The following is a 25,319-nucleotide window of genomic DNA, read 5'->3' on the forward strand; positions in this document are numbered from 1 at the left end:
CACCTCCCGTCTCGCCCACCCGCGCAAGTGGGAAAGAGGGAGGAGAAGAAGGCGTGAGTGGGAGACGAGGAGGAGACGAGGCGTGGACTGGGATTAACACAGCCGATTCAGATCTTCACCAATCAAATGAGCTCCTCTCCTCACCTTTAATGCATTAGGGGAGGTGCAGTGCAAGATCCGTCACTTGACAACCCGATGACAGAAGCAGCGCCGCCGCTCCCACCACGTGCATCACGCGCTGTGCGTGCGTATCATAATAATAACAATGCCGATATTATAAAAAACAGGAGAGAGAGAGGGAGATGTTTTGGTCCGAGAGGCTGAGTTTCCGTTACGCGTGCCATCCGCCTTTGATCTGACGTCAGATGTGACGGGACAATCTATACAGATATAAATTCACGTGTTGATTCAGTTAGTTGCATTAAATAGTGTTTGTTGTGATTATTTATTGCATTTAAATGTACCTGGAACTGTGGAAACCTGCCTGTGAGGTCTCGGTATGGTGTGCGCACTGCGCGCCGTCAACCAAACTTCCACTCCGCCAGCTGTGATTCCCCTTGAATGAATGGACTTTATTTGCGCCTTTCGCCTTGCGCCGAGAGTAGACCAGGTTGGAGCTGGCGGGCTTTCGGCGAAGTCTCGGCGAGGCTTTTTGCCACGAAACTTCCGCAACGCCAAGCTGAATCTGTGACGCCTCCCCCTGCTGCGCCGCCACACCCATCTTGGCGCAGGCGATCCACCAAACTGCTAAACTGACGAAACTTGCATTACGCCGGCATCGCCACCCTGCGCCGCCCTGCACTGCGCCACGAAACAGGAAACATTTGCATTGACAATTAATATTCAGTTTGATCCAAAGTATAAAAAAGCTACAATAAAATAAATATGACTAACTGTACATTTATTAGCTGTTAGTTCCATCCTTGTAAATAACATTTATTTCTAATTAACATATCACAAACAACTCTATTGATCGACCCACTGGCAACTCCCACAGATGGATTAATCATAAAGACATACAATGTTCTTTTCCAGTAGGGGAGTGTTGTTTTCCTGATTCTTAAGGTGACAGTGTATGGTTTTATTAATTGAACCTGGAGATAACACCAAGAATGGATGATCTTGGAAAGAGAGCTGCCGGGGTTCTCTCCGCTGTCATGTTTGTTGGATATATGAATACAGTTTCAGGCTTTGAACATCTGGGTCAAATACTGGATCACCATTACTTCACAGGATTCCCACACAACTCCAAAGAGCTTGTAAGCAACCCATGAGATCTGGTCCGTTGAGATAAGATAGAACTATATTAAATTAGTGTGCAGCAGTTGCAGCACAAAGCAGGGAAGAATACAAATGGTCAGCAACAACAAAGAAGTGCCTTGTGTTCGAAAAAGGGTTGGTTCACACAAATTATATATTTAAAAAACGGTTTGATTACCTCTTGTGGTATGTCTCCATGTAGATACTTTGGTTTCATTTGTGGAGGATTGTTTTTTTATGTCTGCTTCCACACCAATAAAATGAAAGTGAATGCATTACAAAATGACATTTGGAAATGTTAAGTGTCCCAGTTACTCTGGATAATCAACAGAATGCACTGTTGACAGTTTTACTTTGATCGGTTATATCAAACCAGAGGTAAACTGGTTTGGCTCTAATCGCAAAAAGCAGTCTTTTGAAGTTCCCATTTCTTGTAGCTCTATTTGTTTGCAGTGCAGTGCAGAAAACAGGCACAATGGTTTTGGTTAATTCCTTCCTGATTGATTCAGAAGCTCCTTTTCACAGATTTAGAAAAAAGCATTGCAGCCCACAGTGAGGGAGATTTCTTCTTAACATATTCATAATTGTGATAATATTTTGCAAATAACTCTCCGCCAACAATCACTGTTGTATTTAACTACGACTGACTATTTAGTTGCAGTAAAATAGCAGATAGAGCCTAGCTGGTTAATATTTAAATCTAGATGTAGACTATAATTAGTGAAACATTAGAAATTGGTAATCAATCTAATTTCAGCATGGTATTTGGCCTGCAGAGCTGTCTGCTCTCTTCTGCTATTGGAGGGGAACTGTCAGATATGCTCTGGCAACCCTGAAGGGATTAACCTTGCCATTGCCAAATGACTGAATGTTTTAGAATTGAAATTCATGTGATAATTAGGTGTTCCTGTCATGAATAATGCTGGTTTTAAACAAATTATGGATATTATTTGGAACAGGATTAGATATATAGATAGATATAGATATAGATATTCATAGCCTATGTGATTCCAACTATGCATTCACTGAATTATGGCTTCCATTTTTCCCCCCACCGGACAAAACAGCCAAAAACACCCAATTAAACAATTTGGCTTCTTGACTTGGCATAAGAATGTAGTTTACCATAGGATGTGTTCCATACAATGTTAATTCAAAATACATTACTTATTTTAACATTTGTATTATTAATAGGATCACAATTTACTATAGATCATGAATATTTTGGTAGAAACCAAGCAATTCTATGTAAAATCAGAAATTCAGCAGCCCCATATAGCAAGAATGGAACGATTGATCCGACTATGAGATCCATCCATCCATCGTCTATTACTTATCCTGTATTCAGGGTCGCGGGGGGCTGGAGCTGATCCCAGCTATCATTGGGCGAAGGCAGGGTACACTCTGGACAGGTCGCCAGTCTATCACAGGCCTAACATATAGAGACAAACAACCATTCACACTCACATTCACACCTACGGACAATTTAGAGGCTGGGCGGGAACTAGGGGGCTTTCCTGGACCGGCTTGACTCGGCTGACATGGAACGTGGGGTGGATCCTCAGGGAACGGGGAAGACAAAGACGGACTGAGGCCGGGTTAACCACCTTGGAGACGGGAAAGGGACCCACAAAGTGTGGGGCCAACTTCTTACAGGGAACTTGTAGCGGCAGGTCTCTGGAGGATAACCAAACCCTCTGGCCGGGGATGTAATCGGGGGCCGCTCTCCTGCGGCGGTCAGCTGCCCTCTTCATCCGACCCTGGCTGCGCCGGAGAATCCGGCGGGTGGCGTCCCAGACTCTGTGGCACCGACGAATCAGGGCGTGCGCCGACGGGACCACCACCTCCCCTTCGTTGGCCGGGAACAGCGGAGGTTGGTAGCCGAACACACAGTGGAACGGGGAGATGCCGGTGGACGCCGAAGGTAGGGAGTTGTAGGAAAACTCCACCCATGACAGCATCTTGCTCCAGGAGGAGGGGTTCTGAGAAACCAAACACCGCAGGCAGGTTTCCAGCACCTGGTTCAGGCGCTCCGTTTGGCCGTTGGACTCTGGGTGGTAGCCGGAGGATAGACTGACCGTGGCCCCAATTAGTCCACAAAACTCCTTCCAGAAACGTGACACGAACTGGGGGCCACGGTCGGAGACAATGTCCCTGGGAAAACCGTGGATCCTAAAAACATGACGGCACATGATTTCAGCAGTCTCTTTGGCTGAGGGTAACTTGGGCAGGGCAATAAAATGTGACATTTTGGAGAAACGATCCACCACCGTGTTACCTTCAGACTTGGGAAGTCCAGTGACAAAGTCCATAGATATCTCGGCCCAGGGGCGACTCGGAACCGGGAGCTGCTTGAGGAGACCCACCTGCGCCGTGGATGAGATCTTGTTGCGGGCACAGACTGGACACGCCCCAACGTACTCCCGGACATCTTTAGCCATGTGAGGCCACTAGAATCTCTGTTTCACGACAAAGAGAGTACGCTTGACACCAGGGTGACAGGTAAGTAGTGAGGTGTGAGCCCAATGAACCACCTGCGATCCTCTTTTCAATAGGGACGAAGTGCCGGTTAACAGGGCATCCCGCAGGTGGTGGATTCACACCATTAGCATCTTTTACTTCAGATTCTATTTGCCATGACACCGATCCCACCACACGGGTAAGTGGAAGGATGGATTCAGGTTCTCTGGCAGCAGGCTCCGGGTCGAATAGCCATGAGAGGGCGTCAGGTTTGATGTTCTTAGACCCGGGCCTGTAGGAGAGAGTGAAATGAAACCGGTTAAAAAACAAGGACCAACGAGCTTGACGTGCGTTCAACCTCTTCGCACTGCGAATGTACTGCAGATTCTTGGGGTCTGTCCAGACCGTAAATGGTTGTCGAGCCCCCTCCAGCCAGTGCCGCCACTCCTCCAGCGCCACCTTGACTGCCAGGAGCTCTTGGTTACCTACATCGTAGTTGCGTTCTGCCGGAGACAGCTTGCGGGAGAGGTACGCACAGGGGTGGATCTTGCCGTCGGCAGCAGCTCGTTGTGACAGTACTGCTCCTATCCCCACATTGGAGGCGTCAACCTCCACGATGAACTGACGTGTGGGATCTGGGACTGTGAGGATAGGGGCGGACGAGAACATGGATTTCAGGCGCTGGAAGGCCTCCCCAGCTTCAGCGGACCACTGGAAAGAGAACTGAGGAGATGTTAGTGTATGCAGGGGTGCTGCTATGGCGCTGAAGTTCCGGATGAACCGACGGTAAAAGTTAGCAAACCCGAGGAATTGCTGCACCTTCTTGCGGTTATCCGGAACCGGCCAATCGGCCACTGCTTCTACTTTTGCCGGATCCATCTGTATCTTTCCAGGGGCTATGATGGAGCCCAGGAATGACACTGACTCGGCGTGGAATTCACATTTCTCAGCTTTGACAAATAGATTGTGCTTCAACAGCTGTGTGAGGACCCGGCGGACGTGGGTCTGGTGCGTGATCGGATCAGGAGAGTATATTAAAATATCGTCTAGGTACACAGACAAAACGGTCCAGAAATTCTCTAAGCAAGTCGTTGACCAGGTTTTGGAATACGGCAGGGGCATTAGTTAGGCCGAAAGGCATCACTCGATCTTTCAGGTCGTGGTAGCAAGGAGGTATGTTGGTCAGGTCCGGCTTCGGGGTTTCATTAGAAACACAACGTTCATTAGATTTGTGACCGACTACGCCCCCTACCGTTACCCCCGTGGCTTCAGGTAAACAAGACTCTTTACAAGCCTCCCCCCACTCCGATAACCCCCGTATTCCAATCTACATGGGGATTGTGTTGGCATAACCATGGATAACCCAGAACTAGGGAATGATGAGCAGAGTCAAACAGGCAACATTCAATGGATTCTTTATGTCCGTTAATGTCCAAGTCAATGGGTTCAGATAAGTGCGTTACTCTAAACAAAGCGGTACCGTCCAGGGCGTCCAGGGTCCCAATGGCTGGAGAAGGGGTTCAGCCCGGAGTCCCAGTTCCTTGGCCAACCTCCAGCTAATAAAGCTCTCATCAGCCCCGGAGTCTATGAGGGCCTCTTTAACGAGAGTGAGGCCTTGGAGAGTGCACTGAACCTGAGTGGGAACTCTAGAACTTTGTTTAGGCAATTCAACAGTCTTACTATAAGCCCACCTCTTAGCGGCATTCTTGGCCTCCTTCACCGGGAACCGGTTGAGAAGATGCCCCTTCTCCCCGCAGTAGAAACAGCGACCCTCCTGGCGTTGTCGTTGCCGCTCCTCTTCGGACAGCCTGGTTCGTCCTCTGGAGGGAGCCGTGGAGACGCTTGGTGGAGGTGCAGCGGGCCGGGAGGATTGACGTTGTGGGAAGTCGTAACGTCCGCGGAGCCATAGGCGGCAGCAGACGTCCTCTGGCGAAGACGGTCCTGAAGGCGATTATCCACTCGAATGGCCACCCCGATCAATGAGTCCAAGTCCTCAGGTAAGTCTCTGGGTGCCAACTGGTCCTTCAGAGGGTCTGAGAGACCTTCGAAAAAAGCGCCAAACAAAGCGGCATTCGATCACATTAGTCCGGAATTCGATCGCATATTCAGCCACAGATCTGTTCCCTTGCACTAACCTCTGTAGGGCCCGGGCCGCCTCCCTTCCTGGTGTGGTGTGACCGAAGATGTTCCTCAGGGCGTCCATGAACGCCTCCGGAGACTGGCAGACCGGAGAGTTTCGAGCCCACTCCGACGTGGCCCAGGCGGCAGCTCGTCCTGTGAGATGAGACGTAATGAAGGCCACCTTGGCCCGTGGCATGAGGAAGGCCGCCGGATTCATTTCAAAGTGGAGTTGGCATTGCACCAGGAAGGGTCTGCATAGTTTTGAGTCCCCCGCGAACCTCTCGGGTGACGCCAGACATGGAGGTCCTGGCGGCGGACCCAGAGGCGGCGGTGTCGTGGCTGCAGGCATATCAGGAATCGAGGTGGTTCGAGAAAAGTCTTTGAGGTGAGTCAACATATCTTGCATTTGGTGTGCTAGGTGATTGACTTGAGAAACGACTCCCTGAGAGACTCCCTGCTTAACACTTGCTCGTCGTGTTGCCGTAGGCGAGCATTATGTGTGCTGACGAGCTCCTTAAGCTGACTCGAGTCGGCTGGGTCCATGTTTGGCCAGTTCGTACTGTAACGACCTGAGGCTGGAAAGGCAAGGACCCAAGCGCACAACTCAAAAGTTTCAAATAAAATAAAATGTATTTTTACAAAGAGCAAGCAGAAGCTACAAACACGGGGTAAACATAAAGCGCCTCCAAAAGGGAGGGAAAAAAGAAAACAGAAAAACACTGGCCTATTCGGGCTAACACTATACTAACGGGGCAAAGGATCTAAACAATTTACCGAAGGGATCTACTAAATACAAAACTAACGTAAAGCGCCTCCGAAAGGGAGGGAGGAAAAGAAACAGAAAAACACAGGCCTAGTATGGCTATCGCTAAATTGGCAGAAAACAAATATCAATATTATTAAAGGGGAATCGGGTCTAGATACAAAGTGCGAAATAAAGAGGCTAGGCTTGAAAAGGGGACCAAGGAGGAAACTAAACAAGGCTGACTAAACAAAGTAACAAACTAGCAAAAAGAGCTAGAAACAAAGTAACAGAACAAACCGTCAGCAGGAGTCGTGAACGAGATAACAAGGGAACAAGAACGCTGGTTGATATGACGGGACATAACGAACTGGCACAGGACAAGGGGAGACGCTGACAATATATACACACACGAGGTAATGGGGAACAGGTGAAACAATCAGGGAGGGGGCGGGACGTCACAGACAGCGGAAATGAAGGGGCAGGAAGTAAACATGCCTGAAACGAGAGGGAACACAGTTACTTCAAAATAAAAGACGAGACGACAATAAGACAGGACAAAAAATGGTAACTTAACCGGCAGACGCGGATCATGACACTGGCAGGTGTCGACCGGGCCGCCGACTGAAGGCAACTGGCCGAGGCATGGGCTGGTTGCTTGGCTGTGACCGAGGCATGGGCTGGTTACTTGGCTGTGACCGAGGCATGGGCTGGTTGCTTGGCTGTGACCGAGGCCTGGGCTGGGCTGGTAGCATGGCTGGAACTGCGGCATGGGCTGGTAGCATGGCTGGAACTGCGGCCTGGGCTGGTAGCATGGCTGGAACTGCGGCCTGGGCTGGTAGCATGGCTGGAACTGCGGCCTGGGCTGGTAGCATGGCTAGAACTGCGGCCTGGGCTGGTAGCATGGCTGGAACTGCGGTCTGGGCTGGTAGCTTGGCTGTAGCTGAGGCCTGGGCTGGTAGCTTGGCTGTAGCTGAGGCCTGGGCTGGTAGCTTGGCTGTAGCTGAGGCCTGGGCTGGTAGCTTGGCTGTTGCTGAGGCCTGGGCCGGATGCTCGGCTGGAACTGCGGCATGGGCTGGTAGCATGGCTGGAACTGAGACATGGTCTGGTGGCATGGCTGAGACTGCGGCATGAGCGGATAGCATGGCCGTGACTGAGACAGGGGCTGGTGGCTTAGCTGCGGCTTGAAAAAACAGTTCGCTAGCAGCAATTTGGCGTGTCCTGCTAGCAGGATTGGTAATAAAGTCCCCATACCACTGTATGATTCGAAGCCCATTGACTGCTGGGTCCTCTTTTGGTTGGTTCATTCTGTCACGCAAGATGGAGACTCGGAAAAAGGGGAGGTGAGGACCAAAATGCAGTTTAAAAAAAAAAGATTTATTTAAATAATAAACTAAATACAAAACAAGAACTAAGACAAGAACAAAGTATCAACCAAAAAAACCACAAAGGCAAAAACTAGTGATGGGCAAATGATACCGAGGCTTTGGAGCTTGTGTCGCTCTTCCTGAAGCGGAGTGGTTCAAACCGCTGTGTCGGAGCTTGTATCAAACACCGGCGTCACGTGACCGAAGCACTAAAGCGCTTCATTGCTTCGAAATGTTTCGAAGCGTTTCATTGGTTCATAGTGTGTCAGTGCGTTTCATTGGCTCGTAGTGTTCATGCGTCGTGAGCCAGAAGAGGAGCAGACTGAAGCCTGCCACAGTGGAAAAAATTATATTTCTGAATAAAAACGTGAAGACCAAAAACCTGTCTGTTCTGTGCATAAACATTCCTCCTCGACCATACAACTTCTCCTATGACAAACTTATATCTGGACTCTGGTGTAAAACACTTAATACAAAAACGATCTTTCTGAGTTCACATACCATGATCAAATAAATAAACCCTTAACCAACATTTAACCCTTCATATCATTTAGATTTATCCGTTGGCTTAATCTGGGATGTTTTACAGTATGGGCGAGTATGAATGAACAAAACACGTTAATGACCACACAGTCTTTTCTAAACTTGTATTGCTGACATGGGATTGAAACGGTGTCAGAGCGTCAGTCGCGCTCTTGAGAGGTTGCTATGGCTTCAGTTGTCCACCAGATGTCACCGTCACTGAAGCGTTGAAGCTTTGAATCTTTTTCAACACAATTGCTAGGAAAGCCTCAGTGCTTCATAAGGCTTCACTTGCCCACCACTAGCAAAAACGACCATCAAAGAAAGACTTACGAAAAAAGAACCAAAACACGAAGGGACACGGGAGGCAGGATCCATGGACATGATGACATGACGTGGTGCAGAAGACAGGGAGTGACAAACAGCGACAGCAACATCGACAATGAATCAACAATGAAACAGGGGAAACACACAGACTATATACACAGGGAGACAGGGAGCTGACGAGGAACAGGTGAAACACATCAGGGCAGGCATGGTAATCAACACGAGAGGGTGGGGGAGTCAAGACAGCGGAAACAACAAGGACCAGGAAGTACGAGACAGGAAATCACACTGAGGACAAAATAAAACAGGAAATCAAAACCAAGGAAACAGAACATGACAAAAACACAGATCAAGACAATAGCACCCTAGAGGAGTAGTTCACCTGCAATATATCCCTGAAATAGTTTTTGAAACCACTCACATTGCTCTCACTGTTGCTCACTGTCTTTTCTTGAAACTATTACAATAACAAGGCCATATTCATAAAAAAAGCCTTGATTGGCCCAATTGAGCCTGTAGATTGGCTAGTTACTTCCACTTTCATTTTGAGGGTGTAGATTATAAATGTTATCATGATCAAGTTACAGTATCGAGTTGATGAGTCTTATGGTGGTTTTGATAATACGATATGATATTTTCATGGAATATACTGTAGGTAACCACATAGTTGATGATGCATGATCCTTACATAGGGAGGAAAATAACCACGTAGGTAACACAGTTAGTGATAGCCAGCAGTTTAATCTAGTGATTCAAAGACTCAATGACTTTCTCTATATGGAATCTGCATAATTCATAATATTTTTAGTGCCCAGTTATGGCTGCAAGCCCAAAGACCTCATGATTGTGGTGACTGGCTCAGACACAATGGGGGGAAAGTTTTATGGTTTGTTTGACTAACAGCTCCAATTACACATACTGCTCTACATCTCTGCAATGCAGCAACTGCTAAGTGAGTTGGAGTTTGTTTTAGCAAGATTGTAGTACGTGTCTTATATCATGACTTCAAGCCAAGTGTCTGCATAAATTGTTGCTTGACTTTGAGTTTGAATGAATTGTGCTTTAAGATGCTTTATAGCTCATGGTGTCTAGACAGGATGTCAGCCAATTGTAGGTTGTATTCATTCAATCACACAATACAGCAGTGGTTGTTGCAGACACACAAGCAGGGATGTGCAATCTACTGAGTGCATCTTTCTAGTTTGAAAATGTAATGTGCACAGACATTTTTAAAGGTTGAAATAATAAGAAAAAAACATCTTCCTCCTCTTTGTCCCCCATTTAACTGATGCCCCCCTAGGATACCGCCTTTATCTCCTATTTCTAAAAACGGCCCTGGTTTCCCCTCAACATACCCACCTGACAGACTTACTGAGCCTTTACTTTCCCAATATTTTTTTAAGCAGCAATGCAATATGATACTCTTAATAGCATGAATAAATAAACTTTACAATGTGATTGATCCATTGTTGTCACCTGCTGAGCTGAAACCGAGCTATCCAGGGGCATCTTGTCTTGCGATTAGTTCTAGATGACTGAGTATGTGGCCTTTGTTGGTTGATGAAGAGCCTCTGTTCTTTTTCTGAAGGTTATTGAGATAGGATGATAAACTATGCTCATGGTATTATTACTATGCATCCATTTGCTTCCACTTATCCAGAGCTGGTAACCGTTTATCCGTTTTATCTGATAAGATACAGTTATCACTCCGCCCCTTCCCACTTCAGTATTTTTATTTCAGTGGTTTTGTCAGTCTAGCAAATAGACTAACTTCCTGCCAATCCTGCTGACTTTAACCATGAACACACCACAAAAAAAAGAGAGTTTCAAATGTATTTTAATTATTGATAGTTTATCTAATAAAAGATTGATACATGGCATCAGTGTATCAATACAATATTGCCACGCAAATATTACAATACTATGCTGTATTGATTTTTTTCTTTTTACCTGAATTCCAGACCCTCTGATATCGTCCTGCTCTGAGCTCCCTAAATGATTGAATTTATATTGAGCCATTTGAACATCACTTCAGTTAGAGCAGATGACCTTTACGTCTAATGTGACAAGAAGTGCAACACACTTGATGGCATTGTCCCAGTAAGTGAAAAATAATCCTGAACACAGAGATTCCATCATCTGAAGAGCTTTGATGACTGTAATCTACCATTTAGCGTCTCTGCTAATCTCTTTTGGATTACACAGACTGTATAGATAAGTGATGCAAAGTGGTTCAAATCGCCTGTAAATCTTCCTTCCACTTTCGCTCAGTCTACGTAGTGTGTATATATGCCTGCCTGGCGATATGTGAGAGGGTCACATGTAATGCTGTTATCCTTATGTGGTGGTCGGAGGTCATGACAGAGATGGTAAAACTATATATTACAATAATCCACTTGCACTAAAGCGGAATGAGATGCAGCCAATAGAACGCTGTTCTTCTTATAGATATAGTTAATGTACTGTGAAGGCTTGAGACGGTTTAATTCAAACCTCAAATTGAATGTGTATGAACTCAACCATGCAAAAAAAGATGTACCAGCAGCACTTTCAGCACGGTAACACATCTCTGAAAAATTAAAGTTGTTCAATCATACATCATTGCAACAGGAGTTGCTGGAATTTCCTCTTTTCCATTATTATAACCCTTAATCAGGGTACAGATTTTTTTTCCACTTCCTGTGGATTTGCCTAATGTGTTGTGATCCCTCTTCAGTGAGACAGCTCCCAATTCTGGACTTCAAAAAAGTTAAATCACACTGAGAAAATGGGCCAAGTGTCACCATGAGTTCACATGGAACAAAATAAAATTGGTGTCAGCAATGCTTTTCTTTTTTTTTTTATTACATTTAATTCCAGTCACTGTAGTTGGCTCGCCCGAAACTCACATTATTAAATCACAGGGAGAAATTCACATACCCCACATCCAAAAAGATAAAAAGTACGTCTAAACTGATTGTAAAAAGCTGTGGAACTGTTAAGGGTACAGGGGGGAATGAATAATGGATGCTCGCACTTTTAAGATGGTCCCTGACTGACTTCAGAATTGAGCAAGTAATTTCCCCCTCTATTCTCAAGTCGAAAGATTTTCGTGATGCTTGACTTCAATATCTGATGGAAAGTTACTAACCTAGCGACATATCACTTAAGATATCACAGTTATTTAATTATTTTTGTTTAGCCTGAAGCTTTTTTACAACTCTGTTCGCTGTGAGAAATTAAAGTTTGAATATGCTTATGATTTTTAATCATGGATTTTAGTTTGCTTTCTGTAAAGTTGCATTCTTTTTTCCAGTTGGGTGTTTTTGGTTTTAGCAGAAAGTATAGGGGTGCTCAAAATTGAAGGAGTTCATCCCCTGGGCAGCATGAATATGATCAATAAACTCCTTGATAATTTAAACTTGCTATTTCTTATGGATAGATAGATATTTTATCCTAATGGTAGTACTAGAGGAAATGTTAGAGGGCTGACAAAAATATGAGAATGCATCCTCAATGACCATGAATTTCCACTGTAAATAGTTGCTGTGATACCGTACACCATTATATGGTAGCACTGGAGAGAAGGTCATCGGGTCCCCAAATACATGAGGACTAGTCTTGTGGGAAACATGAATATCCAGAAAAAATTCATGAGATTTGTTCTGGACCCAAGTATTGGATGGAAGGACAGACATCGCCATCCATGCTGCTAGCTAAGCTACAAAATAAAAACATAATTCAGCTCACAATCTGATTCAGGAAATATTCAGGATTTTCCCCTCTGGATCAATAGTTTTGTATTCTATCATTGGGGAAATGATGAGATGCAGCGACTTTACATTGCTTTAGATAAGGACTAGGCAGCTAGGAGGTGTCAGACATTGGCACCAAAAGTGGCTGCAGGAAAGGAATGAGAGAGTCGGGTCAAGTCAACCTGTTTGCACTTCCAACTTGTCAAATACTGTACCAACGCTTGGTCTGTATGTCTGTATACACCGGGCTTTCCTCTAACTCCAATGTAAACCCATGTATGTCAGTATTACATTGTAGTAAATTGTATAAACTGCTTGTGATGGGAGGGGAGGATGTATGAGTCAAATAGGACCGCTGTTTGTACCCCGTGTTAAACCAGAAGTCAACATTGAGGGTTTGACATTGCGCCCTTTTCTGTTGGAAAAGCATTCTCAGGTCATGGGGGAACACTTCATCCAAGTGTGACAATATCTTTACAACATCTAACTGTTGTATTGTAGATTATCATTACCCTTTTGGTTTTTATCAGCGGTTTGGACTAATTTGTCTGACGTTTTTTTCACCATGAGCATCGGAGGATGCTTGCTTTATATTTTGTAAGGACAAGGTTTTCAAGGCTCAATCTAAAAAACTGTAAAGTCAGAACAAAATGAAGATGAACAGGAACGGCAATACAAGTCCAACATTCAACAGCAACATAAGTGTTTGCTCGGCTTGATCCTGCGTCTTTGTTACGCCTCCAGCACTTTACTGAAAAGTTGAGCTTTTCAGCTTGAAAGACTTAATGAATCCCCAGATAAAAGATGCTTCTGGGCATCATTTTTCCTGGAGGCAGACACATCACCCGTATCATTAGGAACTGAAAAAAGATTTTTGTCTTCTGAAAAAGACGCTACGTGTAGTTGTGAAGACTAACCAAGTAGTTTTGTTGTTTAAGTAAGCTTAAAAGCTAAAGGTTGTAAAGTAAAGGAGTTTAGTAAGGACGTTAGAAGTTTATTTTGAAACGCAACTGTATACATGTTACAAGCTTAAACTCTTAAGTTTCCTGTGAACAGACTGAGCTTTTTGGGAGGGAGGGGAAGGCACTCAAACCGATCGTTTCATGGAAAATGCAGAATGCAACACAATATCAGATAGTCATTGTAGAAGGAAACTGGGAGTCTAAAACACTCAATTCTGAAGGAAGACAGCCCAACGAGAAACTTCAGATAATTCTCCCATAAAGCATCTGGGCAGCACCGCCTGCAGGGTTCTTTCCCATTTATGCTCGCTGATGATGTTGTTTTGTTTGGCAGGTCCTGCCATCCCTGTAGGAGTGGACGTTCAGGTGGAGAGTTTGGACAGCATCTCTGAGGTTGATATGGTAAGAAATCATGCAGTTTACTGCCAGCTTTTTTCTTTTTTTTTTAAGTGCAACTTTCCACATCTTTTATACTCTCTTAGTATGAATGTCATTGAAAGTGAATTAATACCAATTAAACCCATTCCAACCTTTTCCACTTTCTACTAAATTTTCTTTGCATTCAAACCAGAAATTCATCATGGCGTCAGCTTTTCAGCATCAGGCATTCACACCACAATTTCTTTAGGAAGCGCATTAACATTCCATTTATTATTCTTCTGCCTGTTTTTTTATTCAAAGTTTTCCCCATTCAAATGAATGGATGAGTCTTCAAACTTGATATAAATCCATTCCTTTTCAACTGCTATCTACTCATTTATACATTCACATAGAAATTCCAGTCAAACATTAAAATGTTCCACATCTTTCACACACTTTCACACTGTTATTCAACATTTAACTTCAAACTTTCTTTGAAGCTTCGCAAAGATGTCTTCCTCACATTTTAACATTGGTGTGTATTGGAGTGAATGTTAGGAGCTAAAGTGTGGGAGCAAGCTGTTAGATTGGAGGGGAGCATTCAATTATTTAAAAAAAACTTTAACTAAACCAACCAACTGCTGCATAGACTCACATGTTAGCTGACACCAAGAAACAGCAACTATCTCTAATACTTCAGTTTCTTACGGATTTTAACCACAATTCACACAATTTTCTTTTGTAATTTCACCATAATATGTTTTTTATTGATTGATTTTAATTTGACAGGGGTGGTGTGCAGCTGTGAGTTAGCAATACACTAATTTGCAATTGTAGTCACTGGGTATAATATGGAAAAAAAGAAAGTTATAATATAATGTAATATATTTATGTATATTAAATTATTATCAGTAAAATAGCAGGTAGCCAGAACAACAATGAAATATGAAGACAATTTGTTTAATGATAACAATGACTTAAATAGTATGCCGTAGAGCACATAATCATATACAGTATATGCAGTACATACTTATTCATACTGACATGTATACAGTCAATTCAACTTTAAATGCTAAAAAGCTTTATGTCAGGATGAAAGTTCTGTGTTGGTGCGACCCGTCCACTGCAAGTGTGTACTTTCTCCCTCCTCACACTGCATCAATTTATCTACCCATAATGCCGCAGTCTGGGTGTGTCAAAAACACTCTGTGTCAGATGGAGCACCGACCAAGCTGCATTATTTGACGCTCCAGCTGTGAGAACAGGTTGTCTCTGCAATTTTCAGCCCCTGAGTTTTTTTGTTGGTTTATGCCTGTTAAAGAAAACACAAGCGTATGTGGTTTGATGCTAGAGTCAGTTTGAGTGCAAAATTGAAGGGACTCTGGCAGTATTCCTTTGATGTAGGCCAAAGATTGGTTGACCTCATGTAATTAAAGTTGAGGCTGTAATTTAAAAACATGCCGAGGTTTCTGACAGAATGCTGAATATGTTGGAAAGTATCTGCATGTACAGGTTGTCACAGCCAATAGTAAATTAATTGGTTAATCTTCTGTAATGTGTGAAAATTGCAAGTCTGGAAAACATCAAACACAACTTGTTCCATGATTATATGCAATACACAAACATACATCTATAAAGTTTGGTCCAGTGCAATGAAGGGGAAAATGATCTGCAGATATTTTCAGTTAATTGCATTATCTACCTTGAACTGACTTCAACGGCATGTAACTAAAAACAGTGTTGTTGTTTTTAATGGAAAAGGTACTCTGCAGTTTTTGAGCCCAAGGATGTAAAATGCTGTTGAGCTTTGAATAGCTGGATTCAATATTTGTCTCTTGAGAAGCTGTCATTTGTCACAACATAAAGTCAGTGGGGAGGGAGACAAGAAAGTGAGGAAATCTAATTAAATGTTGACAACTGAGGCCCCAAAACAGTTAAACAGTGGCCAGTTTTTTGGTCCACACAGCAGCCACATTTCCCTATAGTTGTCCAGCTCCTGTCTTGTCAGTGCAGGGTTACTGTTAGCTACTGTTCTATGCTTGCTTGGTGGTGCTTTCTACTTTATTAAAACCAACCTTGGGTTCCTTTGGGCTGGTGTGAAAGCTGTCAATCAAATCCTGATGCGAACCAAAAAAAAGTCTGAACTCTGCGGTTTGTTCGTGGCGTGAAATCAAACAAACCAACCACAGGATTTAAGATGGCAGATATGTGATTGTAGCATGATTTCAAAAGTTTAACTAAATAAATAAATAAAAAACCCATCTGCTGATCGTGAAATCTGTTCAGGAATCGATAATTGATCTGTAAAAGTTCGCAAATCAATACGTATAGTTGGTGTGGGCTGGTCAGGGTATTTCCCCTGATTTAATCGGCAAAAAACTGCTGTACATGCAACAGACTCTCTGCACTTTGGCAGTTCATTAAGTCCATTAAAAAGTGTAGACAGTGATCCCACAGTAATGAGCCCTTAATCATTACTCTTTCTGCCTGTTAGTTAATATTTATGGCATGCTGTCAAAATGCAGTCTAATAATACTAATAATGCTTTTAGTCGGAGGTTTCTTCTTGAGCTTTTTGTGAAGCCAAAAACCATGCACATCAGAAGCATTAAAGCGATTCATAAACTTCTGGAATTTAATTTTCTCACGTGGGTCCTGATGTTGTAGGATAACAATCACCAACAGTGTCCAATCCATGAGATGTCTTTCAGTCTGTATAACTTCATGTTTACGCTTCTTGGTTCATTCGTAAAAAGTCAGCATGAACCAGGCAGCAACCTCTGGTTCTGAAAAGTGAAGCCAAAGCTGAAGTGCCTTAGAAACTGCATTCTCTCTTCTGACCATCTGGTTGTCTGATTGCATGGAAGTCTATGAGAGAATAACCCTACTTCTCACTTGATTTATTATCACAGTAAACATTATAGACAGTAGTCTGTGGTCTCAATCGCTAATTTCAAGTCTTCTTCAATATACAGCATGATTGTTTAGTAAATTAAGCTCACTTTTAGAGTTCAATTGACCATAAATCCAGGGTATGCTTTAGAGCGTGACTACTGCGTGCTGCTCTGTCATCAGATCCATCCGTCGCTCCTCTGCAGTCCAAATATGGTTACTTCTGTATACTGGTTGCAAAAATCCAAGATGGTGATGGCCAAAAAACTCAAGGCTTCAAAACTGTAGTCCACAAAGCAACACGTGGTGTTACCATGACTTTTCTTATATACAGTCTATGGGACTGGATCAAATTAACCCAAATACAGGTGTGAAAGTACGCCAAGAGTCTTTGGTCAATATTTACATTTGGTTTCTCAGCTTTTTTCATAGTTTAATGTCTTTTGGTTCGTTTGTAGCTGTTGTAGAGCCCTGCACAGGCTACAAAACTCCAATGGCAATTTTTCAGCATGACCCTGGCGGGAAGGAGCGAGGGGAGATGTACGGGTTACAAAACACAGGACCTCCACTCAGGTGACTGCTGTTAATGTTCCATGCAAAACTATTAGACAATGATGACATTTTGTCAGGTCAATCATTAGCGACTATAGTCACGTGAGTCATTAGTCAGTGAAGTTAATGTGTTTTTCCTAAATCTAACGCAATGGTAATTTTGTCTAAAGCTAACTACCCGTGAAGACAAGTTTATTTTTGAAAAGACACAACTGTCACTCACACATGCAAACATGACACTAGAGGGGAACATAGAGCGTCATAGTTTGAAACTTTTTATAGCACTGAAGCTGAGTTATTTGGCTCATTGGTGTGAGAAGGTGTTGAATGTTAGTACATTAATAAAATGTCACATTTACTGGTAGAAGTCGCATTAAACTCTGTGCCGTTGACACGCGGTGAGGTAAGACGCTGAGAAGACGGAAACAGCAAAGATGTGGATGAATGGAAATGCTGAACAATGCCAAAGCACACTCAGTTTCTCTGGAGGGAGCCTCAAGAGTCGGGCATTAAAACGAAGGGCCCTAGTTTCGTAGACCAGGCGCAGTCAGCTTTCAGCGCACCTGCGCCGCGCCGACGGGGTGTGTCCGCCTGGACTTTGCAAGTTTCGTGCACCGCGCAGGCTCGCGCAGGCACACCTCCAATCTCGCCCACCGGCGCAAGTGGGAAAGAGGGAGGAGAAGAAGGCGTGAGTGGGAGACGAGGAGGAGACGAGGCGTGGACTGGGATTAATACAGCCGATTCAGATCTTCACCAATCAAATGAGCTCCTCTCCTCTCCTTTAATGCGTTAGGGGAGGTTCAGTGCAAGTTCCGTCACTTGACAACCCGATGACAGAAGCAGCGCCGCCGCTCCCACCACGCGCATCACGCGCTGTGCGCGCGTATCATTATAATAACAATGCCCATATTATAAAAAACAGGAGAGAGAGAGGGAGATGTTTTGGTCCGAGAGGCTGAGTTTCCGTTACGCGTGCCATCCGCCTTTGATCTGACGTCAGATGTGACGGGACAATCTATATAGATATACATGCACGTGTTGATTCAATTAGTTGCATTAAATAGTGTTTGTTGAGATTATTTATTGCATTTAAATGTGCCTGGAACTGTGGAAACCTGCCTGTGAGGTCTCGGTGACGTGTACGCACTGCGCGCCGTCAGCCAAACTTCCACTCCGCCAGCTGTGATTCGCATTGAATGAATGGACTTTATTTGCGCCTTGCGCCGAAAGTAGACCAGGTTGGAGCTGGCGAGCTTTCAGCGCAGTCTCGGCGAGGCTTTTTGCCACGAAACTTCCGCTACGCCAAGCTGAATCTGTGACGCCTCCCCCTGCTGCGCCGCCACACCCATCTTGGCGCAGGCGATCCACCAAACTGCCAAACTTGACGGTGCGCAAGGCTGCGCGGGTCGAAACTTGCATTGCGCCGGCTCCGCCACCCTGCACCGCCCTGCGCCACGAAACTAGGGCCCGAAGCGTTTCACTCAGAGGATGAAGACAGATATGTTCAGACAGATAGTATGAGAAAAATAGAATGTTTTTTGAATATTAAAGCGTACAAACAAAATGTGCATGATATATCTCCCCTTTAAATTCTACACATACATTTACTGATATTATACATTTAAATTAGTCATACTATTTAAGTAAGAAATGGGTACTGTATGGTAACTGTAGTTGAATTCATAAGTTGCTCAATCAATACAGTTTTGCTGCGACAGTCTTTTGGTCTGATATGATCATTAGCTTACTAATGTCATCTAATGTTAGCTATCTAAAGAAAGATATTGATTCCTGATAGTGACCCACTAAAACAGGAGTTAGAGCACATCCAAAAACACAGGACATTCAACCACAAGACCAGTGTTTGAGACTGTTCCAAAGTCAGTATTTTTCTTGCCTAAACCTAACATGCTGCAGGCTTCAACAATAATTCCAGTTGAAATGTGATTGACAATTTGTGTCTCTGTACACAGAACATGAGCATTATTTTTTGTATTATTTCAATGTGTCTTTACATCAATGGGTTGACAAAATGCCATGTTCACAGACTAAAACATTTTTTCAGGACAGCCGTTCTTATTCCCAACAAAGCAGGTGATGTAGTACAAAGAGCAATAAAGATGATGTGGGGTGGAGGTCAGGTCTAAAAGAACAGGGCGTACAGCCAACAGTGTTTGAGTCCCATGCCAAACCAAAAGTCAACATTGACTTATTTTAAGATACATCATGCTGTACACAACATAACTACATAACGTCCACTTGAAGGGGTGGGACTTAGCCTCCATATATTAATGCGCTGGATAGCGAATTTACCTCCTTTAACTTCATAACAATTATTACATATTTTAACCCAAACAACAATCTTTTCTTAAAGCTAACCAAGTAGCTTTGTTGCCTTAACTTAACCAAGTGGTTTTCTCTGAAAATGGAAGTTTATTTTGAAAGGAAAAATGTGTGCACATCGAATGGAAATTGACCAAGCTGCCATATTTGATGGGTTGAGAGTGAGAACGTGTTGTATGGGGTGTAGACTAATGAACGTGCTTTCCTTCAATTCCACCAGGACTTCACCATGACTCTGTACCTGAGGCACTACTGGAAGGATGAGCGCCTGTCATTCACCAGCAGCACCAACAAGAGCATGACGTTTGATGGGCGTCTGGTGAAGAAAATCTGGGTCCCTGATGTCTTCTTCGTCCACTCTAAGAGGTCCTTCATCCATGACACCACCACGGATAATATCATGCTGCGTGTCTTTCCTGATGGACATGTCCTGTACAGCTTGAGGTCTGTAGAATGTCACCTTCCGACTTGTTTATCTGCAGAAATGTTTTCTGTTGGTGGCTAATCACACATTTTCACAAAATACCAGAGCCTATTTTCAATCAGCCATAATTTTGATAATATCATGACCAGGGGCCTCATTTATAAAGCTTGCGTACACACAAAACGGGGCTGGAAAGGTGCGTACGCCACTTTCCACGCAAAGGTTGTGATCTATAAAAACTAAACTTGACGGGAAAGTGTGCGTACCCGTAAGCAAACTCTGAGGCATGCGTACCGGTACGCACATTCTGGAGACTGGAAGGGAATCAGTGATCCTACAGATGTCAGATTGTAGGAAGTAAACGTGAGAACAACTATTATAGTTTTGATGACTCGCACACATTTAATTTCACTCCATATCATACGTTAGATTCGCGTTATCATGATGAACTTCATAAACACCTTCTTTTAAAATCCAACCTGTATTTTAAATCAAAATAATCTTGAAATATTGAATCAGCGCCGTCACCGCAGGAGGAGGAGGAGACGGCCCGACTGCATGTAATACATGATACAATAAATACCCTCCATTAGATCACTGCAGAACACAGCGGGAATAACTAAATATTCTCCTTATTTACTATGCATGTCATCAACACACATACATACAGCCATTAAGCCATCGTATACTTGTTACACTTTATCCTCGTTTTTAAACCACCAGAGCGCAGAGGAAACGCGATATAATGAGTGCCACGCTCGTGCGCGCTCAGTCGTGGAGCGTGGAGAGCGCAACTTTACCGAACTTCAGGAGGCAGACTCTACCACCCGGCAAAGGTGGTAGAGTCCCCAGCATGATGAGCCTCGGCCCCCTGCCCGACTGGAGGGGGCCAACAGGGCGCAAGAATCCGTGAGGATGTCATGCTGCATTTGTAAGATAAGGAAGACAACAATGTTCATTTTAAACGTATTATTTTATTAATCACATTGCGCGTTTGCCGTAGCTCATCTGCAACGTTGTTGATGGCGGTGATTGTGTCTCGCTGAAGTTGCAGGACGGCATCAGTGAGCACCCGACCGCTTGATGTGCCATGCGTCCGGGATGCGCTGCTGCTTTGCGCCGGACCCGGGCTATTTAACGTTTTGTTTTATATACAATAAAATTTTAAAATCTGTTCACCCTTATCCCTCTGGTCTCAGTCGCGTCTGTGTCTCCCTCCTTTTCGGACACAATCCCCGTCAAAGTCACATCAAAATCAAACTTCCTCAAATACTCTAGCAATACATTAAATCCATGTTAGGAGCGGAAAGATGTCATTTACCTTCAGATCACTGTCTGCTTCGTCCCACTGACGTGTTGTTGCCACTCGCACTGCGTCTTTTTATTCGTGATCCCGCTGCTGTGGCCACTAAATTAAATTATTTTCCGGGCCTCCACCTCCCCAACAAGTGTCTCTTTCTCCGTTTCTGAAAAGTTACGTGTCTTCGCTATTTTTCTGACCTGTCGCTGTGATTCACCACACGGAAACGATTGCATGTCAGCTCATTAATATAGTAAAATGTGGGCGTGTACAGGGCGGGATTCAGGTACGCACACTTGTAGGTGATCCTGTGATTTATAAAGGGAACGTTGCGTACAGCTTGCACAGTTTTATAAATCTGATTTTTTTTTGGCGCACGCAAACTTTGGCTTTTGGGCGTACGTACACTTTTAGTAAGTTTCCTACGCACAGTTTTATAAATGAGGCCCCAGCTCATTGACAGTGCTTGTTGTCGGTGTGAAACCAGGCTTGAAACAGTGAACATGCTGGTCTGTCCAAAATTAAAATCCATGCCTGTGCTATCCGAGTGTTACTGCTGCTGCGTCCTGGGCTTTGCGCCCCCAAGACGATTGTGATTGGTATGTGACTTCTGAGTATATGACAATACTGTGAATACAAACTTCAAAATAACTCATGTGCTTTCGGTCAATCTCCTTACTGTGTGTGAATAAATCACCTTCTGGACAAAGTTGCACTATCCAAATTACCAGGACCATTCGTCCGTTTGACAATCAAAGATTAATCAGAGCATTTACATGAGAAGTACATATATTTTGAATTGATGAATGATTCTGTCAAATCAGCTGCGCTAGGCACATAGAAACAGCTGTCTGCGGCTTGCATCTCTCTCTCTCTTGATTGCTGCAATGGGAGGGAGGGGGGGGGGGGGGATGTAATCAGGGCTGAGAGTTCTATTTACAACCATGAAAAGCAATCAGGCTAAGAAACCATATCTGTGTGCCCATCGATCCCCTCCGCCACGTTTCAGTAATTTGGACAGTGGCATACCTACACACAACAAACAGCTTCATCCATCATTCTGAAAACACAGCTAAGCGATAGTCACATGTATCCCTGCCAATCATTTTGTTGATTTTATTATATTCCTAAAGAGAATAATCAACAAAATCAGAGGATGATCCATGAGCAAAAAAATAAATAAAAAAAAGATTCAACAACCTGAATCCTAGCTAAGCTGTGATGTATTGTATCGATTGTAATAGATGTGTAATAAATGCCAAACCACGTGTATGAGCTTTTAAAACAAAGAACAGATTGACAGTTGACAGTCTAAGGGTGCACTCATACTAGGGCCAGATGCCCCATATTGTGCCAAAGCACACCCGTTTCAACCGTGCCAGGGCCAAGGAAGTGTACCGGTATGGAGCACTCACACTCATCAAACAAACAGGACTTTGGGGATCAAACGTGCTTTGGCACATTATGGATTGCCTAGTGTGAGTGCGCCCAAAGACACCACACATCAAATATTAAAACCTGTCCAAATCCACCATGATTTAGAGCAAATAAGATGATGGAGGTTTCATTATGATGTGGGTTTCATATCATATCAGTCAGGAAAACAAGCTTTTGAGGCCCTTATTATTATGAATGATGGGGTGGGCCATACTGCCGGAAAGAGCTGCTAAATGAATTCCATATGTACCTGTACAAGTGTACCTTCAGGAGCTTTCTAAAGAATACCATTCTAAAGAAAACACTCAATGCTTGTCATTTCTTGTCATTGAAATAGTTTCATTAGAAAGCATTGTTGACACAGAATAATGTTTGCCTCTGAGGGCCCTGTTTATATGCTGGCGCAGATCAAGTGCAGAGACCTTGTGTCTGTAAAGTGGTAATTTCACTGAGACTTAGAAAACAGTTTCCCACCTACAGTTTATCACTGGATGAGAGTGTCAGCCCAGATACATCATCCAGTGCAGTTCTGTTCCAAAGCGGCTGGCTAAAGCACATGTAGAGACATCTTCAAAGGCAGGGTACATGTATTTATATAGGATATTTCATACCCAAAGGAAACCCAATCTGCTTCAAAGATTACACATGAAAAAATGTAAAAAAATAATAATAAAAAAACAACAACATTAAAATAAAGCAAACAAAAGTGCATGAAATAAAAAAAAACAATACAAATCACACAGAATAAAAACATCGTAACAAAATTACAAATACATTTGACTTGAAATTAAATGAATTAAAAGCAATACTTAATGGGTAAGTCTTTAGCTTTAAAAGTAGTCTGCATGTCCCGTCTTAGCTCTTCTGGCAATTTGTTCGTTATTTCAGTAACATAGACACGACAGGCAGCTTTAGCGTGTTTAGTTTTTAACTCTGGAACAGACAGCAATCAAGAAGCAGCCGATGTGAGAGAGACATTCGTACTGGGTCAGGAGATCTGACAAATATCTAGGACATCACCGTTGAGTGATTAATGGACAGGCAATATCATTATGAAGTTAACTCTGTAAAGAACTGGTAGCCAATCTAGTGATCTGAGAACTGGAATTATATGCCGAGCCTTTCTGATCCTTGTTCCAACATGGCAGTCGCATTGTGGATCAGCGGTCTGATTGCTGTCTTAGACAGATCTGTGAATCGTCCATTGCGATAATCAAGCCTGTTAGAAATAAAAACATGTACAAGTTTATTTGGATCATGTTTTTACAGCAAGTTTGATCCTCACAATATGTTTTAAGGTGGTAAAAGGTTGCGTTTGTTATTTATTTAATGTGAGTTCTAAAATGTAGGTCTGAACACAGGCTGAAGTGATCTGGGTGAATTGTGAGTTACATCCAACAATAATGTGGAAAGAGGCTGTCTGGTAGCATCTTCTAAACTTTCTAAAAAAATAGTCCTTGCTTGAGGGGAATATTGAGCTAATAATGTATATTAATCTGTAATTTATCTTTGGGTTCTTAAAATAACACCAAATAATTTATATTCAGACTGATGGTGCGACAGAGTTTACTCCAATGAAAAACATTGTGTGAACATGACGGCGCTCATATTTCTATGATGTCTGTACTGTTTCAAACCTCCTTACAATCTCAGGATGATCAGAAGCTTGAAATATTAGATTGTTTAAATAACCAAGTGTGTTTGATCAGGAGGAAACGGAACCTCATCATCAAAAGAAGTGATGATTTCTTTTTATTTTGTAGTTCTGTGTACAACGGTTGAAAATAAGTGTAAATTAGTACAGTATTAGCAGGTACAATATTCAGAACATCCTCAGGATTTTACAAAACATGTTTGATAAAAAATATTTTTCCAGACCCACGTTGCCCTGCAACCACTTGCGATCTCGGATAAAAATCAATTATCAAATCAAACTTTTTTTTTTTTCAAATGCACAGAAACAAAATGGTTTAACCAGAGGATCAATAACTACCAAAAGGGGTATTTTGTAGTACGCTACTCTGCACTCTGATCCAAATGAAATATTTTTCAGCAATGGTTCACTGAAGCATTCAGATAAGGTTGCTGCTATCTCGATTTTGAATGTGACCCTCCACAAGTAGTTTCACACTTTCAAAGTTGATTTATCTGCAACTTTCATCGGTCTGTTTCATTCCCTTGACATGCATCCCCACTTTGACACTTTCGACAAGCGGAGCTTTTAGGTCTGACATCTATGAATTTATGAATAGTGTCCCCGCTCAGTTTTTCTGTCAGCAAGTAGTTACCTGTTGGAAGCATTGTTTTTCCCTCTCTGACAACTCAGATTCTACTATGCGTGTCGTAATAGGGAATTCTTTCGGGATCTATCACCCTCTCCATGAAGCCGCACAGTCGGGTGCCCATCAGTCGTGATGAAGGCAGCAATAAAGATGTTGATGATGTTGTACTACATACCAATCTGTGTATTGCCTCTGCACCGTAGCCACCTGATCGTTGAGGAGTGCAAAGTAGCTG

General features: G+C 43.3%; 1 protein-coding gene across 1 annotated transcript in view; it reads left to right on the forward strand.

Moving 5' to 3' along the window:
* Positions 1 to 25,319, forward strand: part of gabrr2a (gamma-aminobutyric acid type A receptor subunit rho2a) — a 69,544-nt gene that overhangs the window by 16,206 nt on the left and 28,019 nt on the right. The window contains exons 3-4 of the mRNA XM_084014049.1: positions 13,830 to 13,897; positions 19,862 to 20,085. Coding sequence (XP_083870175.1) covers positions 13,830 to 13,897; positions 19,862 to 20,085 — 292 coding nt within the window. The remainder of the gene's footprint in view (positions 1 to 13,829; positions 13,898 to 19,861; positions 20,086 to 25,319) is intronic.

The sequence above is a fragment of the Eutrigla gurnardus genome (genome assembly GCF_963514095.1).
Source record: "Eutrigla gurnardus genome assembly, chromosome: 7".
In the NCBI taxonomy this organism is placed as follows: Eukaryota; Metazoa; Chordata; class Actinopteri; order Perciformes; family Triglidae; genus Eutrigla; species Eutrigla gurnardus.